Source organism: Ornithorhynchus anatinus, chromosome 2, assembly GCF_004115215.2.
Source record: "Ornithorhynchus anatinus isolate Pmale09 chromosome 2, mOrnAna1.pri.v4, whole genome shotgun sequence".
Lineage (NCBI taxonomy): Eukaryota > Metazoa > Chordata > Mammalia > Monotremata > Ornithorhynchidae > Ornithorhynchus > Ornithorhynchus anatinus.
In genome coordinates, this window is record NC_041729.1 from 6,468,291 (window position 1) to 6,486,741 (window position 18,451).

General features: G+C 49.3%; 2 protein-coding genes across 2 annotated transcripts; one reads left to right on the forward strand and one right to left on the reverse strand.

Moving 5' to 3' along the window:
- The first annotated feature begins 5,120 nt into the window (after positions 1-5,120).
- On the forward strand, positions 5,121-7,519 carry LOC114809061 (dynein light chain 1, cytoplasmic-like). The gene is given in 5 exon segments (XM_029057818.2): positions 5,121-5,238; positions 5,241-5,296; positions 7,186-7,226; positions 7,228-7,280; positions 7,283-7,519. Coding segments are annotated over 5 exon segments (261 nt in total). The 5' UTR covers positions 5,121-5,165; the 3' UTR covers positions 7,321-7,519.
- An 8,921-nt stretch (positions 7,520-16,440) lies between these two features.
- On the reverse strand, positions 16,441-18,392 carry LOC114809045 (2-methoxy-6-polyprenyl-1,4-benzoquinol methylase, mitochondrial-like). The gene is made up of 4 exons (XM_029057726.1): positions 18,228-18,392; positions 16,908-16,993; positions 16,618-16,736; positions 16,441-16,542 (listed from the first exon to the last, which is right to left on the reverse strand). Exons 1-4 carry the CDS (start codon positions 18,390-18,392, stop codon positions 16,442-16,444), a joined length of 471 nt encoding a protein of 156 aa, XP_028913559.1. The 3' UTR covers position 16,441.
- Positions 18,393-18,451: the final 59 nt, after the last annotated feature.

Sequence of the window (18,451 nt, forward strand, 5' to 3'; positions counted from 1 at the left end):
AAAAAAATTTAATCCTAAAAAGGAGTCAAATTTAAGATTTTAATTTAAAAAGTTGTCTGGAAATTCACTGTGCAGTCTCTATGGGCAAATATGCTTTTTAAATGGAATCTGTTAAGCCCTTACTATGTGCCAGGCACTGTTAATAATAATGTTGGTATTTGTTAAGTGCTTACTATGTGCCGAGCACTGTTCTAAGCGCTGGGTAGACATAGGGAATCAGTTGTCCCACGTGGGCTCACAGTCTTAATCCCCATTTTACAGATGAGGGAACTGAGCACAGAGAAGTTAAGTGACTTGCCCACAGTCACACAGCCGACAAGTGGCAGAGCTGGGTTCAAACTCATGAGCCCTGACTCCAAAGCCCATGCTCTTTCCACAGAGCCACGCTGCTTCTCTTGTTTTAAGCCCTGGGGTAGATACAGGCTAATCAGGTTGGACACAGTCCATGTCCCACATGGGGTTTACAGTCATAATCCCCAATTTACAGATGAGGTAACTGAGGCACAAAGAAGTGAAGTGACTCACCCAAGGTCATAGAGCAGACAAGTGGCAGAGCCGGGATTAGAAACCAGGTCCTTCTGACTCCCAGGCCCATGCTCCTCCCACTAGGCCTTGCTGCTTCTTTGTATCCTGCATGGTGTACGTACCTGAGCCGGTTCCTGGTTTCCTAACTAATGTATTTCAGACTTCTGGTTGTATCCCTTGGGAACTTTCTAGTGGAGAGGCCGTGAGCTAGGCAATTTACTGAACAGCAGAGATCCTTTACTCCCACTTCCGCTTCACTCTGGCCCACCAACGGAGCTCATGCCTCAACTCTGAGGTCCATTTGGACCCCTCATTCTCACCCAAGAGAAGTAATATTAATAATAATGATGGTATTTGTTAAGCGCTTACTGTGTGCCGACCACTGTTCTAAGCGCTGGGGGAGATACAAGGAATCAGGACGTCCCATGTGGGGCTCTCAGTCTTCATCCCCATTTGACGGATGAGGGAAGTAGCCTCAGAGAAGCAGCGTGGCTCAGTTGAAAGAGCAGGGGCTTTGGAGTCAGAGGTCATGGGTTCGAATGCCGGCTCGGCCACTTGTCAGCTGTGTGACTGTGGGCAAGTCACTTCACTTCTCTGTGCCTCAGTTACCTCATCTGTAAAATGGGGATGAAGACTGTGAGCCCCACGTGGGACGACCTGATTCCCCTGTGTCTACCCCAGCGCTTAGAACAGTGCTCTGCACATAGTAAACGCTTAACAAATACCAACATTGTTATTATTATTATTACCTCTTCCCCCCGGGGGGGATTCACCACCAGCCTGGCAACACCCCTCACCTCAATGGTTCACTCCCACAATCAATCAATCTGATTTATTGACCCTTACTGTGTGCAGAGAAGAAGCGTGGCTTAGTGGATAGGGCACGGGCCTGGAAAGCAGAAGGACCTGGGTTCTAATCATGACTCCTTCACATGAGAAGCAGCATGGCTATGAGAGCAGCGTGGTTCAGTGGAAAGAGCATGAGCTTGGGAGTCGGAGGTCGTGGGTTCTAATCCGGCTCCGCCGCTTGCCAGCTGTGTGATTTGGATAAGTCACTTCACTTCTCTGGGCCTCAGTTACCTCATCTGTAAAATGGGGATTAAAACTGTAAGCCCCACGTGGGACAACCTGATCACCTTGTATCCCCCAGCACTTAGAACAGTGCTTGGCACTAATAAGCGCTTAACAAATACCACCATTTATTTTATTTTTATTTATGCCTGCCGTTTGACCTTGGACGAATCACTTCACTGCTCCTGGGCTTCAGTTCCCTCAACTGTAAAATGGGGATTGAGACTGTGAGCCCCATGGGGACAGGGACTGGGTCCAACCTGATTAGAGAAGCAACGTGGTTCAGTGGAAAGAGCCCGGGCTTGGAGCCAGAGGTCATGCATTCGAATCCTGGCTCCCGCTTGTCAGCTGTGTGACTGTGGGCAAGCCACTTCACTTCTCTCTGCCTCAGTTCCCTCATCTGTAAAATGGGGATGAACACTGTGAGCCTCATGTGGGGCAACCTAATTACCCTGTATACCCAGCGCTTAGAACAGTGTTCTGCACATAGTAAGCGCTTCATAAATACCAACATTATTATTATTATTATTAAGTCACTTAACTTCTCTGTGCCTCAGTTACCTCATCTGTAAAATGGGGATGAAGACTGTGAGCCTCATGTGGGACAACCCGATTACCCTGTATCTACCCCAGCGCTTAGAACACCCCAGCGCTTAGAACAGTGTTCTGCACATAGTAAGCGCTTAACAAATACCAACATTATTATTATTATTATTATTATTATTAACTTGCATTTCCCCCAGCACTTAGAACAATATTTGGCGCATAGCAAGATCAGGCTGGGGGGGGAATGTCAATAATTATAATAATTGTGGTATTTGTTAAGTGCTTACTATGTGCCAGCCACTGTACTAAGCACTGGAATGGATACAAGCAAATTAGGTTGGACACAGTTCCTGTACCAAGTAGTACTCACAGTCTCAATCCCCATTTTCCAGATGAGGACACTGAGGCCCAGAGAAGTGAGTTGCCCAAGGTCACCCAGCTGACAAGTGGCGGAGCCAGGATTAGAACCCATGACCTTTGCCTCCCCAGCCCGGCCTCTTTCCACTAAGCCCCACTGCTTAATAAACACCACCGTTATTATTATTATTATTATTATTATTATTATTATTAATGATTAGAAGAGGGTCCTCTAGAAAGAGAGCTCCTTGGCAGGGAGTTGTTGTGTTGTTGTACCGGACTCTCCCAATGCTTATGGGGTGCTTTGCGCACCACAAGTATTTAATGAATACCGTCATTATGATTACGATGATGAGAAGCAGCATGGCTCAGGTGAAAGAGCCCGGGCTTGGAAGTCAGGTCATGGGTTCTAATCCCGGGTCGGCCGCTTGCCAGCTGTGTGACTTTGGGCAAGTTACCTAACTTCTCTGTGCCTGTTACCTCATCTGTAAAATGGGATTAAAACTGTGAGCCCACGTGGGACAACCTGATCACCTTGTATCCCCCGGCGCTTAAAACAGTGCTTTGCACATAGTAAGCGTGCTTAACAAATACCATCATTTATTTATTTTTTATTTTTTATGATGATGCATCGTGGCTTGGTGGCAAGAGCCTGGGCTTGGGAGTCAGAGGTCATGGATTCGAATCCTGGCTAGCCACTTGCAGCTGTGTGACGGTGGTAAGTCCTCTGGGCCTCAGTGACCTCATCTGTCTGGTGAAGACTGGGAGCCTTCACAACCCGATGACCTTGTATCTCTCCCCCAGTGCTTAGAACAGTGCTCTGCACATAGTCAGCGCTTAACAGATACCATTATTACGATTATTCCCTGTGCCTCAGTTCCATGAGAAGCAGCGCTCAGTGGAAAGAGCCTGGGCTTCGGAGAGGTCATGGTTCGACTCCCGGCTCTACCGCTTGTCAGCTGTGTGACTGTGGGGAGTCACTTAACTTCTCTGGGCCTCAGTGACCTCATCTGTAAAATGGGGATTAACTGTGAGCCTCGTGTGGGACAACCTGATGACCCTGTATCTCCCCAGCGCTTAGAACAGTGCTCTGCACACAGTCAGCGCTTAACAAAATACCATCATTATTATGATATTCTCTGGCCTCAGTTCCCTCATCTGGAAAATGGGGATGAAGACTGGGAGCCTTCACAACCTGATGACCTGAATCTCCCCAGCGCTTGGAACAGTGCTCTGCACACAGTCAGCGCTTAACAAATGCCATCATTATGACGATTATTCTTTGGGCCTCAGTTCCCTCATCTGGAAAATGGAAGACTGGGAGCCTTCACAACCTGATGACCCTGTTAGACCAGTGCTCTGCACATAGTCAGCGCTTAACAAAGACCATCATTAGGATTGATGATGATGAATAAGTAGGATCGAATGGAAAAGGAGGGAAACAGGTCGGGGTGAAGGGCCGCCCCGGGCCCCCCCCCCTCAACGCAGGGCAGGGCGCATGCGTGGGCGCTTGCCGGCCCCTCCCCCGCCCGCCGCCTAGGAACAGAGGTGGGCCTCTCCCGCCTCGGCGGCTCCTCGCGCCGCTCCTCGGCCGCCCATTGGCCCGGGCCCGCCGCCTCGGCCCTCGTGCCGCGGGCGCGCCCGTCGCCATGGAGACCGACCCGCGCGCGGTGCATTGTGGCCCGCAACAAAAGGCGGCCGAAGGTTCCTGGGGGAACCATTGAGGCGCCGAGCCAATGGGGGCCGCGCCCCGGAGCGGGGCGGCCAATGGCGACGGCCTGGGCGGGGTCGGAAGGGCGGGGGGGCGGGGCCGAGGCACTAGCGGCGGCGGCTGGCGTGGGGTGGGTTAGATGCGCAACGGCTTCAGCGCTGCTCGCACCTGCCGCCCTCGTCGCCCGTCGCCGCCCAGCGCCCGCGGTAAGGACCGGCCCGGCCCCGGCCCGCGGCCCGCCGCCTCTCCTCCCCGTTCCCCCGCGCCGCTACCCTCTGCCCCGCCGGCAGCCCGGGCCCCCCCGCCCACCCCCACCCCGCGGGCAAACGGCCGCCTACGGGGGGGGGGTCAGGCCCCCTAAATGCCACCCCCCACATTTCTACCCCTTTCTAGCGAAATCCCGCAAATTTCCACCACCGTTTGCAGTGCGATCCCGCACATTTCTACCACCCGCTTTAAGCGAAATCCCGCAGATTCTACCACCGTCTGAAACGCGATCCTGCCAATTTCTACGGCCCTTTTAAGCGCCGATCCTGCTAATTTTACCACGTTGAAGCCGCCTGCAATTCTACCACCGTTTGAAGCGCAATCCTGCCAATTTCTACGACCGCTTGAAACGCAATCCTGCCAATTTCTACGACCGCTTTGAAGCGCAATCCCGCAAATTTCTGCGACCGCTTTAGCGAAGTCGTGCAAATTTCCACGCCCGTTTTAACAAAATCCCGCAGATTTCCACGCCCTTTCATCCCCCAAATTTCTACGACCGTTTCAAGTGAAGCCCCGCAATTCCTCCGACCGTTTTAAGTCTGCAAACTTCAAGCCCGTTGTAAGTGAAATTCTGCAGATTTCTCCCACGAACGGCCCAAAGCCCACTCAACTTCTTCTTGCTTCTCCCCCCTCTCCCGTTTTCTCCCCCCACCCCCCACCCCTTTCCCTCTACTTGCACCAGGTAACCATGTGCGACCGAAAAGCCGTGATCAAAAATGCGGATATGTCGGAGGAGATGCAGCAGGACTCGGTGGAATGTGCCATCAGGCCCTGGAGAAATACAATATAGAGAAGGACATAGCAGCTCATATCAAGAAGGTAGGAGGAAGTCTTTGCAACGGAGCCCCCACCCACCCCGTAGAGGCTGGGGTGTTTAGGGAAGGGGGCTTTTTTGGGTCCGTGACCTGTCGTAACATTTCGATTGGAAACTGCCCCTCCCCAAAGTGATGGGCTTGACGGTGTCCGAGACTGCATTATGTAACCCCAAGGGGTTGGCCAAACAGCCTCCCTGTCAGGACCCCCCCCAAAAGTGGTTAAATGGCCAAGCGGAGTCATAAAAAGACCCCAAATGAGGTGGAACTTCGAAATGACACCCAGTGGTATGCCACCTGTCACTGTTTCTGTATTGTCCCCTGCCAAGCGCTCAATAGAGTGTTCTGCACCCCCAAGCGCTCAGTAAATGTGAACGGTAGACTTGTAGTTATAGGGGTGAAGCCACCCACCTCGTCCCCTGGTATTTCTGCCAAGCGGATCCATTGGGTGTGCTGAAAAAGGGGGTGTTCCCAGAGGGGCCCTGGGAGACTCCAGGCGAGGGTTAGCCTCCGGTTTTGCCAAGGGGAAAGTGGGGGGGAGGAGGAGGGTTGGTGAATAGCCCTCTGAACAAATCTAATAAAAGTGCCAGCTCTCAGACAAACTATGTTGCTTGAAGGGAAGGAAGCCGGCAGTCTCGGGAGTGGGTGGGTTAGGCCGAGGCTCCAGAGATTGTTGGAAGAGAAAATAAATACTTGTGACAAGCACCACAATGCTGTCCATGTGACTTTCATGTAGTCAAACAAGAACAGCTACTTCCTTTTTAATAGGTCTTAAGTAGCTGCAGTCAACAGATATTTACTGAGCTCCCCAGGGCGCGTAGCGCTGTTCTTGAGGCCTATCAAAAATTATACTTGAACTCGGCCTCAACACAATGATACTGTGGTACGTCGAAATCTGAAATTCATACAGGTGGTCCTGGGTTTCTGTCCCTCTCTCTCCCCTGGCCCCATTTCCTTCTTGAAACTCAAATGTACTCTTGATATGAAGGGCGTTCGGGAAAGAGGGCTTCCCAAATTATTAAAAAAAAAATCTTCTTTAAAATTGACATTGGTTGTTCCTATACTTTGCTTGTATTTAAAAATGATTGATGGTCTTGCCCAAGGTGACAAGTTGTGTGTGTTTTAAGAGACTACTCGATAACCCCCTGTTCGGTAAGAGCTTTGCAAACGTGTCTGGAGTGCGATGGAACTATTTTAAGTTAATTTCTGCTAATTTCTCTTGATTGCTTGCCTAGTGTCAGAGACCGGCACTTGGTAAAGAAGAGAAGCAGCATGGCCTAGCGGTTAGAGCACAGGCCTGGGGCTCTGCCACTTGTCTGCCTGTGTGACCTTGGGCCACTTTTGTGCCTGTCACCTGATCTGTAAGTGGCCATCAGCCCCAGGACTGCATCCAACCTGATTAGCTTGTATCTACCCCATAGTTAGTACAGTGCTTGGCACGTAGTAAGCACTTAGCAAAAAGCATTTTGAAAAAGACTCCTAGTGGAAAGGTAGAGGGAAGTGACTTCCTCCTTCCCAGTTCGAGTTCTTAGTACTGCTCTCCCTCAACTCGGATCTACCACTTCTTAAAGAACAATAACGTAGGAGGAGAACGATGAGAAGGGGGATGCTTGGATACAAGAGAGCTCTGTGCTGCAGCTGTTTTTATCCTACTGGGCTCTCTGCTCCCCAGTTCCACTTAACTCAGAATACAAGTATGTTTGCTTTAATGCAGTACGTAGGCGACTTGGAGCCGAGGGACATTCTTGCATTCCAAGAATCTGCAGATGCTAACCTCCCTCCCGAAGTCTCCTCTGTCTAGACTGGCTAGGGAAGAAGGCCGGTTATGATGTCCGACGTGAAACTAAAATGAGTGTCTTTATTTTATTTTATTTTTTCTCTTCTCCTCCTCCCCAGGAGTTTGACAAGAAGTACAATCCCACCTGGCACTGCATTGTGGAGGAACTTCGGTAGCTATGTGACACACGAGACTAAACACTTCATCTACTTCTACCTGGCCAAGTTGCCATTCTTCTGTTCAAATCCGGTTAAAGCATGGACTATGAGATCCACCGATCCATCCAAAAAAGGACTGCAGCCGAAATTCCAAATACCAGAGACTGAAATCTTCAGCCTTGCCAAGGGAACACCTTGCTCTCGAAGCCTTTATTGTGCTGTTGTTGTTGTTGTTAATGTACAGGGGTCTCCTGTGTACTAGTCTGTTCATCGTGGCTATAAAATAATTAGCAAACAACTTTACATTTGTATTTATTTTCTATTCTAAACGACCCCTCCCTCTTTTTTTTCCTCCAAAGAATCCCACCCTCTTTTAAAAATAAACCTGTTGGAGATGTATGTGTGTTTAACTAAGACTTTGTTCAATAATCCTCTAGGCAGAGTTGAGGGGTAGGCTCGATGGATGCCTTTTCAGGATGAGGCTAGTTGAAGGTGAGCCCTGTTAATAGATTTGGGGGTGGGGGGTGGGGGTTTCCTTTCCCTTCAGCCACAGCACATGAGCCTGTCTCACTGCAGGTTTTGCACAAACTTTAGAAGTTTACATCCCAAACATTTGTCTAGGACAAATGCCGGCTTGGGTGGGTGAGTGTCAAACGTGAGAAGGGGTAAAGGGACAGCCTGTTTTGTTTTTTTTTTTTTAAAAAAAAGGACTGATGTGTTAGACCGAAATTTCTAGGGGCAGAGTCTTGAAAGTGCAGGCCTCCACTAACGGGCAAAACCATTCGACTTCTTTTCTTCATTCACAGCATACTTTGTTCCTAAACCTCTGAGGATGAGAGGGTAGCTAATGTGCTTTGAGGTCTCCAGGTGGTATTGTTTCCCTCTAAGCTCTTAAAAGGCTTCCGTTTAATGTGTGTCTTCCTTTTGATGGAAGTACAGTCCTGGCAGGAATTTAAAACTCGGTAGCCTGCTGCTGTGCTGTAAGGCGGAGCTGCGAAGGGAGATTTTCCACGATCAAATGGGAACCCAAGTTGGAGTGGAGTCACTTCTCTAACCCTTGCAGGGGGATGAATAACCTTCCCGCCAACTTCCCTCTGGCACTTGGACCCCTCCCTCTCCGTCTCCCTCCGAGGAACAGCTTTGGCTGGGAGCGATGAACGGCAGTGTTCCCTTTGCTTCCTAACCATGTGGCCAAGGCAGAAGTGTGGGAACAGACCTGTAACAGAATGAACAGAGACCACAGCCCACGTTGGTGAAATGGCACAGGGGATGGACTTTCTGGCCTTCCCCCACATTGCGATTTCACCGGAGCCGGCTTCTCGGGGTTTATCGAACAGAAGGCTAGAATCGGAACAGCTGCCGTCTTGACAAGACGGACGTGGGGGCTCACGTAATTGTGAATGGCGGTTCACCAATGTGTGACTGAAGCTTCGTGTACTAGCGAGTGTGTGAAAGGAAAAAGGAAATGGTGGATTCAGACTTGAGAAGCAGAGTTGCCTAGTGGATAGAGCACGGGTGTGGAGTCAGGACCTGGGTTCTAATCCCCGCTCCGCTACTTGTCCGCTGTGTGACCTCAGGCAAGTCGCTTCTCTCCGTGCCTCAGTGACCTCATCTGTAAAATGGGGATGAAGACTATGAGCCCCATGTGGGACAACCTGGTCACCTTGTATCTTCACCCAGCGCTTAGAACAGTGCTTGGCACATAGTAAGTGCTTTACAAATACCAATAGTATAATAGTAATCATACTAATTGTCTGCTAGGTGATCTTGGGTGAGTCACTAAACTTCTCTGTGCTTCAGTTACCTCATCTATGAAATGGGAATTAAAACTCAGCCCTGTGTGGGATGATGATGATGGTATTTGTTAAGCGCTTACTATGTGCAAAGCACTGTTCTAAGCCCTGGGGTAAAATAAGGTAATCAGTTTGTCCCACCTGGGGCTCACAGTCTTAATCCTCATTTTACAGAAGAGGTTACTGAGGCACAGAGAAGTGAAGTGACTCCCAAAGTCACACAGCTGAGCCGTGGCGGAGCTGGGATAAGAACTCACGACCTCTGAATCCCGAGCCCGGGCTTTTTCCGCTGAGCCTATTAATTTTTGGAGGGGGGGAAAAGCCCTAAAAACATTTACAAATATAACACAGGGTGTTTGTGACTCTTCTTTTTTACTGCAGCAAACTCACCAACTTATATCTTCCCCAGTGCTTAGTATGGTGCTTGGCACATAGTAGACGCATCACAAATACCATAAAAAACAAACGACGGTTATTTAGCCTGAAGGGACAGTCTATTAAAACAACATTCTTTCCTTCTGTTGTCAGTTCTGGTCGGGACTTGAGAAGCCTTTGTTAAATGGATCCCTTTAGTACCAGCGGGCCAGAGAGGACGCTGCTCATTCTGTGCTAAAAATGGGTTGTTGCTGTGTAACACAAGTGGGTCGACTTGTTACACCTCTCTCTCTATAGGCAGACCTCTACTGGCGATGAAAATAGTTCCCTCTCTCAATCGCCGTGGCTTGTTAGCGAAGTTCTCTTCAATGCTTCTGTATGAAGCAGTTCCACAGGCCCCTTTGCCTGGCGGCCCATTAAACCGCCACATATTATACTGCGACGACCCAATCCACCATGGCAATAAATAGCGGTGACCTCATATTCTCTCAGCATAAATCTCCAGTGCCCCTAAGATCTCCCTACCTTAGAAGCCCAAGCGGTGAATGTTTATAGTGACCCCGGGTCTCGGCCTATTGTCAGAGCGAGTGAATGCAGATTACATCTATTTTTGATTCAGATGTGAGGGAAACATGTTTCCATGGAGATGGGATTGGGCTGGCAGCGGCGGCAGGTTCTTTCCAGGCCTCTGAAGTTGACGAGGCAAACTGACTCCAGCTGCTGAAAATAAAACAGTAGCAGAGCTCCTGGGGCTTTCAAAAACCTCACACCTAGGATTTAGCATTTGATGCAGTGATCTTAAACTGTTGTTCTCTTGGGGTATGTATAGTACATACACACACACACACACACACAAAAATCAACCTTAATAATAATAATAATAATAATGATGATGGTAGTTGTTAAGCATTACTATGTGCCAAGCACTGGGATGGGGGGGTTACAAGGTAATCAGGTTGTCCCACGATGGGGCTCACAGTCTTAATCCCATTTTTCAGATGAGGGAACTGAGGCACAGAGAAGTGAAGTGACTTGCCCAAAGTCACACAGCTAAGTGGCTCACGTCCTCCAGGAGACCTTCCCAGACTGAACCCCCCTTTCCCTCTGCCCCTCCTCCCCTCCCCATTTCCCCCTTCCCCTCACCACTGTGCATATTTATACTATTATTACCTTATTTATTTTGTTGTTGATGTGTACATCTCTATGATTCCACTCATCTTGATGATGTTGTTTTGTTCTGTTTTGCTTTGCTGTCTCCCTGGTTAGACAGTGAGCCCGTCAGTGGGCAGGGATTCTCTCTCTCTGTTGCCGAACTGTACATTCCAAGCACTTAGCACAGTGCTCTGCACATAGTAAGCGCTCAATAAATACTATTGAATGAATGAAAGTGGCGGAGCCTGGATTAGAACCCACGACCTCTGACTCCCAAGCCCGTGCTCTTTCCATTGAGCCACACTGATTCCCGTAACACCATGACACCTTAAACCAAGGGTTAAGCTTGTTGTGATCCTTTAGCAGTGGTCAGTTAAATGACTTGGGCTTCAAGTACAATAGTAATAATAATAATAATAATTATGGCATTTGTTATGCTTTTACTATGTGCCGGGCAATGTACTAAGCACTGAGGTGAATACAAGCAAATGGGTTGGACACAGTCCCTGTCCCACCTGGGGCTCACAGTCTCAATCCCCATTGTACAGATGAGGGAACTGAGGCCCAGAGAAGTGACTTTCCAAGTTCACACAGCAGACAAGCGATGGAGCCGGGATTAGAACTCATGACCTTCTGATTCCCAGGCCCATGTTTTATCCACTATGCCATGCTGCTTCTCCATAGATCTTCCAAGAACCCTTACCTAGAAACCAGCAGGCCTGGGCATCTCTCTAAAGACACTTTCAATTACTCCCCAGGCAGTGAGCCTCCCATGGGACGGGGACTGTGTCCAACCTGATTATCTGGTATCAATGGTATTTATTCATTCATTCATATTTATTGAGCGCTTACTGTGTGCAGAGCACTGTACTATGTGTCTGGGAGAGTACAACACAATAACAGACCTATTCCCTGCCCACAGTGAGCTTACAGTCTAGATGGGGGGAAGACAGAAATATAAATACATGACAGATCTGTACCTAAGTGCTACAGGGCTGGGAAGGGGATGAATAAAGGGAGCAAGTCAGTGCGATGCAGAAGGGAGAGGGAGAAGAGGAAAGCGGGGCTTAGTCAGGGAAGGCTTCTTGGAGGAGATGTGCCTTCAGTAAGGCTTTGAAGTTGAGGTAGGGGGGAGTAATTGTCTGTTGGATTTGAGGGAGGGCCTTCCAGGCCAGAGGCAGGATGTGGGTGAGGGGTCAACATTGAGATAGATGAGACTGAGGCACAGTGAGAATGGTAGCATTAGAGGAACCAAGTGGGCGGGTTGGGGTTTAGTAGGAAAAAAGTAGTGAGGTGAGGTAGGAGGGGACAAGGTGATTGAGTGCTTTGAAGTCAATGGTGAGCAGTTTTCGTTTGTGGCGGATGTGAGGGCAACAACTGGAGTTTTTTGAGGATTGGAGAAACGTGTCCTGAACGCTTTTGCAAAAAATGACCCGGGCAGCAGAATGAAGTATGGATTGGAGTGGGGAAAAGACAGGAGGCTGTGAGGTTGACAAGTAGACTGATAGAGGATTAGGATGGAAGAGAGGCTGTTGGATTTGGCAAAAGGTGATCACTGGTGACCTTGGAGAGAGCGGTTTCTTGTGGAATGAAGGGGACGGAAGCCAGATTGGAGGGGTGAAGGAGAGAATTGGAGACAGGAATTTGAGACAGCGGGTGTAGACAACTCACTCTAGGAGTTTGGAGAGGAATGGTAGGAGGGAGATGGGGCGATATCTGGAGGGAGCCGTGGGGTCCAGGGAGGGCTTTTAATACAAGGAAGACATAGGCATGTTTGAAAGCAGTAGGGAAGAAACCATTGGAGAGCCAACAGTTGAAAACGGTTGTTAGAGAGTGGGCAAGTTGTTTCAATAAGGTGCGGAGGAATGGGGTTGGTTGTGCTGATGGAAGGGTGGATTTTGAGAGAAGGCGGGAGATCTCAAATACAGATACTCCTGGAAGAGATGGGAGAGTTGAGCAGGGGTCAGGTTGGGGGAGGGACTGTGTAAGGACAGGGGAGATTTTAGGGAGGTCATGCCTGATAGTATCAATTATCTTAATAAAGTAAGTAGCCAGGTCATTGGGACAAAGGATGGAAGAGACGAGGGGGATAGAGGTTCTGAGGAGGGAGTTAAACGTTTGGAACAACTGGCAAGGATGATGGGCGTGGGTGTCAATAAGGTGGAGAAATATTTTTGCAGGGCAGAGGGGAGGGCCGTGTTAAAGCACACAAGGATAAACTTGAAGGGGACCAAGTCCACCTGATATTTAGATTTCCGCCAGCAGCGCACTGTGGCTCGTGCACAAGAGCGAAGGAGGCGGACTGTGCAGGTGATCCAGGGCTGTGGGTGAGTGGTACGTAATCGACGAAGGGATAAGGGAACGAGTGAATTGAGCTGGTGGTATTGAGTCACTTTGGTCACCAAGGGAAGGTAGTGTGGGTATGGAGGCTAAATGGGGCGTGACGAGTTGAGAAAATAAGATGGGGTTTAAAAATCGGAGGTGTCTAGGAACAGTACAGGTTTTCGGGGAGGAGGTGTGTGGGAGAGAAGGCAAGTGAGGAAGTTGTGGTTGGATAGGGTGATTTCGGAGTTGGCGACGGTAGAGATTGAGCGGTGGAGCAGGTCAGTGAAGTTCAGGAGTGATAGAAGGCGGGCAGCAGAAGGGTCATCAGGAACATCTATGTGGATAGTGAAGTCTCCAAAGATCAATGTAGACATGGAGAAGAGAGAAGGAATGTGAGAGAGGGAACAAAATGATTAAAAGAGTTGGAAGTGGGACCTAGGAGGGGTAGACAATTTTACTAGAATCTGGAGAGGGTAGTAGAGGTGGATGATATAGGTTTTTAAGGAAGGGAAAGGGAGGGGGAGGCAGAATGGTGCGGGAGTGGCTTTGGGGCATGGAAGGAAGCCAACACTCCTCCTTTCCCAGTAAGTCTGGGGGAGTGGGAGAAGACTGTGTATCTGGGGAGAGTCAGCTTTCAGTGACGGTGAGGAGGAGGAATGATTGGGTCAGGAACAGGTCAAGGACAAAGGGAAGCTTCCCATGATGGAGTGGGGTTCTGCAGGCTGCACTTGGTTGAGGCTGTGGGAAAGGTTACAAGGGGTGGAAGGATGTGGGGGTGGAATCGGTGGGGAGGTGAGGAGGGTTTGGATGGAAGTGAGTTGACGCCAACCCAACGCCGGGGGAGGGGGTCGAGGGGTGGTGTTGGGACAGGAGGACAGGGATGGGGCGGGGAGGAGGGGTTGGGCTGCCTGGGGGTAGGAGGGAATTGAAAGGTCATGGTAGGGGTGTAGTTTAAGTGTTATAGTTGAGGTAAAAGCAATAACTATCAGGTGATAACCTGAGGAGGTGGCTGACTTGTCCTTGGGTCATTGAGAGTGGAGAGGCCTACGATTAGGAGAACCCTGAGGAGATGTTTGAATTGTCCTTGGTCCACGAGAGAGAAAAATCATAATTACAGTACTTGTTAAGCACTTACTATATGCCAAGCACTGCATTAAGCACTGGGTAGATACAAGGTTAATCAGGTTGGACACAGTCCCCGTCCCACATGGGCGCCACAGTCTTAATCCCCATTTTACAGATGAGGTAACTGAGGTACAGAGAAGTGAAGTGACTTGCCCAAGGACATCCAGCAGTCAAGTGGCAGAGCCAGGATTAGAACCCAGTTCCTTCTGACTCCCAGGCCTCGGCTCTATCCATTCGGCCACGCTGCCAGTGTTGAGGAGAACCTGAAGAGATGGTTGAATTGTCCTTGGTCCTTGAGAGTGAGGAGACCAGTGTTTACAGTGATTACAAGTAAACAGACTGGATTGGTGTGAACATAGGAGAAAGCAGGGCCTGAAGAGTGTGAAGGCAAGCGGCCCTTGAAATGTAAAAAATATACTGAGCATGTACTATGTGCAGGGCACTGGCTAAGCGCTTGGGAGAGTACAACAGAGTTAGCCAACGTTCCTGCCACAACAAGCTTACAGTCTAGAGGGGAGACAGACATTAATATAAATTTATTATAAAGTATCTACTCCTGCAGTTCGTACAGTGCTTGGCACATAGTAAGCGCTTAAATACTATTATTATTCTACTGGGTTTCTTTAATGGTATTTAAGTTTAAGTATTCATTCAATCGTATTTAATGAGCGCTTCCTCTGCAGAGTACTGTATTAAGCACTTGGAGAGTACAATACATCAATCAACAGACATATTCCCTGCCCACCACGAGCTACTATGCTAAAACTGGGATAGATACAAGCTAATCAGGTTAACACAGTCCATGTCCCACTTGGGCTCACATTCTTGATCTCCATTTTACAGCCAAGTGACTTGCCCAAAATTACAGCAGGTATGTGGCAGAGCAGAATTCAAACCCAGATCCTGACTCCCAGGCCCGCGCTCACTAGCCGGGCTGCTTCCCACAAGCAACCAACCGACCACTGCAAGACAAGTCACGTCTGCAACTATTTTGCTCAGTTCTCTGCTGAGGAGGGAAGGGCTTTTAAAATAAGCCCTTAATAAAGTAAGGATAATTTACAACCACATTAGCCCTGCCCCATTCCACAGAACTTCATTCATTCAATCATATTTATTGAGCGCTTACTGTGTGCACATACAACTTCACAGCTGATTCCACAGCACCTGTGAGGTAAACTTCAAATGGATGGAATCAAAGCCAGTAATAATAATAATAATAATGATGGCATTTGTTAAGTGCTTACTACGTGCAAGCACTGTTCTAAGCACTGGGGAGGATACAAGGTGATCAGGTTGTCCCAGGTGGGCTCATAGTCTTAATCCCTATTTTACAGATGGGTAACTGAGGCACAGAGAAGTGAAGTGACTTACCCAAATCACACAGCTGACAAGTGGCGGAGCCAGGATTTGAATGCACGACCTCTGACTCCAAGCCAGGGCTCTTTCCATTGAGCCACGCTGCTTCTGGTCCAGTAGAGACCGGAACCCTGACTCCTTCCTGCCCAGGAGCCCAGGACAAAATGTCTGAGAGAAAGGGTGGCCCACTGGGAAAAAAACTGCGCAGCCCTGTTCGCCAGGGGTCCAGGAGCTAAGAAGGATTTTTTGGTTTTGGTTTTAATAGTATTTGCCGAGTGCTTACTCTGTACCAGGCACCGTACTAAGCACTGGGTAGATCTGCAGTCCCTGTCCGCAATGAGCAGCTACATGTCAGGTACTCTATTAAGCAAGCTAATCGAGTTGGATATGGTCCCTGTCCCACATGGGCCCCACAGTCTTAATCCCCATTTTACAGATGATGTCACTGAGGCACAGAGAGAAAGTGACTTGTGAGGTCACCCAGCAGAAAGTGGTAGATCCGGATTAGAACCCAGGTCCTTCTGACTCCCATGCCCAGGCTCTATCAACTAGGCCATACGTGAAAGCACTTTTTTCACTCAATGCAAAGGGAAGAAGGGCAGAGGAATATAGGATTTTTTCAAATATAAAGACAAAGACAAATATTCAGTATATTTAATTCTATTAAAAACAACAAAAGCCAGCAACCATCCCTTGAGCCAAGAAAGAGAAGGTCGCTGGGCCCCAAATTAACTCCTAAATTGTATCCTTGGCTTCCCTTCCCTTTCTCCTTCATATCGAGTCCTTATCTGTCCTCCTCCGGTGGCTTCCCCACCCTCTCATGGGCGCCTTTCAAGGAGATTAACTGACAGAAGGTTCCATACAAAATAAGTCTCCTGTGGGACCAAAGGCAACTGCCTTCAGTCGTTCATTGCCTGAAGCCGTGGGAGGAGAGAACACCCTCAGCTCCTCCACCCCTCCACCCGAGTTCCGTAGCCCAAATTCCATAGAGGGAGAAAATCCCGCTGGGCTCTCCTGAAACTGCCTGGTCCTCCCACGGGTGCTGATTTTCCAAAAGGAGAGGTGGGCTGCATCTGTAAGGGCCGGAAGGATCACAGTTTGAAGCCCGAGTGAATGGCCACGATGCCGGACGTGAGGCTCCGGTACGTCACCTTCCGAAAACCGGCATCTTCGATCACTCCTTGAACTCTTCCTGAGGTGGAGGAGACAGCGTTAGAAGAGCCGAGCTAAACCCGGGCCTCGTTTCTCCTCAGGAGGGGAAAGTTACTTACCTGAGCCGGGAAACGCCGGATGCTCTCCACGAGGTACTGATAGGACTTCCAGTCCCCGGCAATGACTTCCCCCAGAACTGGAATGACCTGGAAGCTATATAGGTCGTAGAGCCTGAATGGAAGGACAGACAAACCAGTAAGAGAGCAGTATGGGAAGCAGAACGGTGCTGTTTAAGCGCTTAGTACAGTGCTCTCACACAGTAGGCGCTGAATAAGACTGAATGAATGAATGCTTCTCTAACAGGACAACGAGGGACAAAGCCGATTAGAAATTGGCAGCTAACCTGGCAACGAGGGGTTGGTGACTTGGCTAAACTCCAGGCAAAGGAACCTTCCTCCTGGTCTCAAGACCCGATAGGCTTCCTCCAGTGCCTGGGAGAAAGGGAAGGTAAGAAGACATTGTCAAGTAGATACCCTCATGCCCATCATCATCGACAACCCAGTGGCATATTATCGAGTGCTCACTGTGTGCAGAGAACATACTAAGTTTGGAGAGTACAATGCAGAGAATTAGCAGATACATTCCCAGCCCACGACGAGCTTCCGTCTACTTCCGAGAGGGTGGAACTAGACGGTCCTTCAGTGGGCCTGCACGGAGCTCTGGATGCAGTCCACAGCCCGTCCCTAGGTGACCCATCCATCGCGGTAATCGGCAAAGCAGTGAGGCCTAGTTGAAAGAGCACAGGCTCGGGAGTTCGAAACCTGGGTTCTAATCCTGGCTCTGCCAATGGCTTGCTGTGTGACCCTGAACAAGTCGCTTCACTCCTCTGGCCCTCAATTCCTCTACTATAAATGGGAACTAAATCCTCTTCCCTCCTACTTAGACTTTGAGCCGCATGGGGGACAGGGATTGTGTCCCATCTAACAAACTTGCATCTACCCAGCGCTTAGAACAGTGCTTGACACAGAGTAATACTTAATACCACACACAAAACTCTCTCAGTCATCATCAAGCTTCAAAGCCCCAAAATGGCAGCTTCCTGACCAACTAGCTCTTTGAAGCTAATCCTCACCCACCTCTAAATCAATGAACATTTACTGGATTTGGAGAACTGTACTAAGCATTTGGGAGAGTACAACAGAGTTGGCAGAAAGGTTCCCTGCCCACAGGGAGCTTACATTCTAGAGGGGAGACAGACACTACAATAATAATAATAATGGCGTTTGTTGAGTGCTTACTATGTGCCAGGCACAGTACTAAGTACTGGGGTGGATACAAGCGAATAGGGTTGGATACAGGAGTTTGGACTCTCCAAGTGCTTAGTACAGTGCTCTACACACAGTAAGTGATCCAAAAAAAGACTGGCCGACCGACTCACAGTTTAAAGGGGAAGCAGGATGGAGACCAATGACTTCTACAGACACAAAGACCCAGCGGCAGCAGGAGCTAGGAGAATGCCTCAAAATCGAAACTTGATGACTGTCCTTGGGCTGTCCGGCTGCGGAGAGCTTTGCTGTCCATTTTTCACCTCCTCCCCACCTATCAGGATCAAGCCTCCAGAAATGCTTGTCCCCCTTCTCAGTCCGAGGCTTCGAAGCCCTTGAAACCTAAGACAGCACGGCTCCCAGCCCGCGAGCTGCTCCGAAGCCAACCTTCCCTCCTCACCCGGTCCATGTGGGTGACGTTCCGGATTCCAAAGGCGATGGTGTAAACATCGAACTTGTCATCATCGAAGGGCAGTTCTTCAGCGTCGCCTACTACCCAAGCTAGGCCTGAAAGGGAACACAACCGTTCCTGGCTCCGCTCCGAAAGCCCTGCGTGCCGTTTCATTCAGACTGTGGGCTCATAGTCTCAATCCCCATTGCCAGAGAAGTGAAGTGACTTGTCCA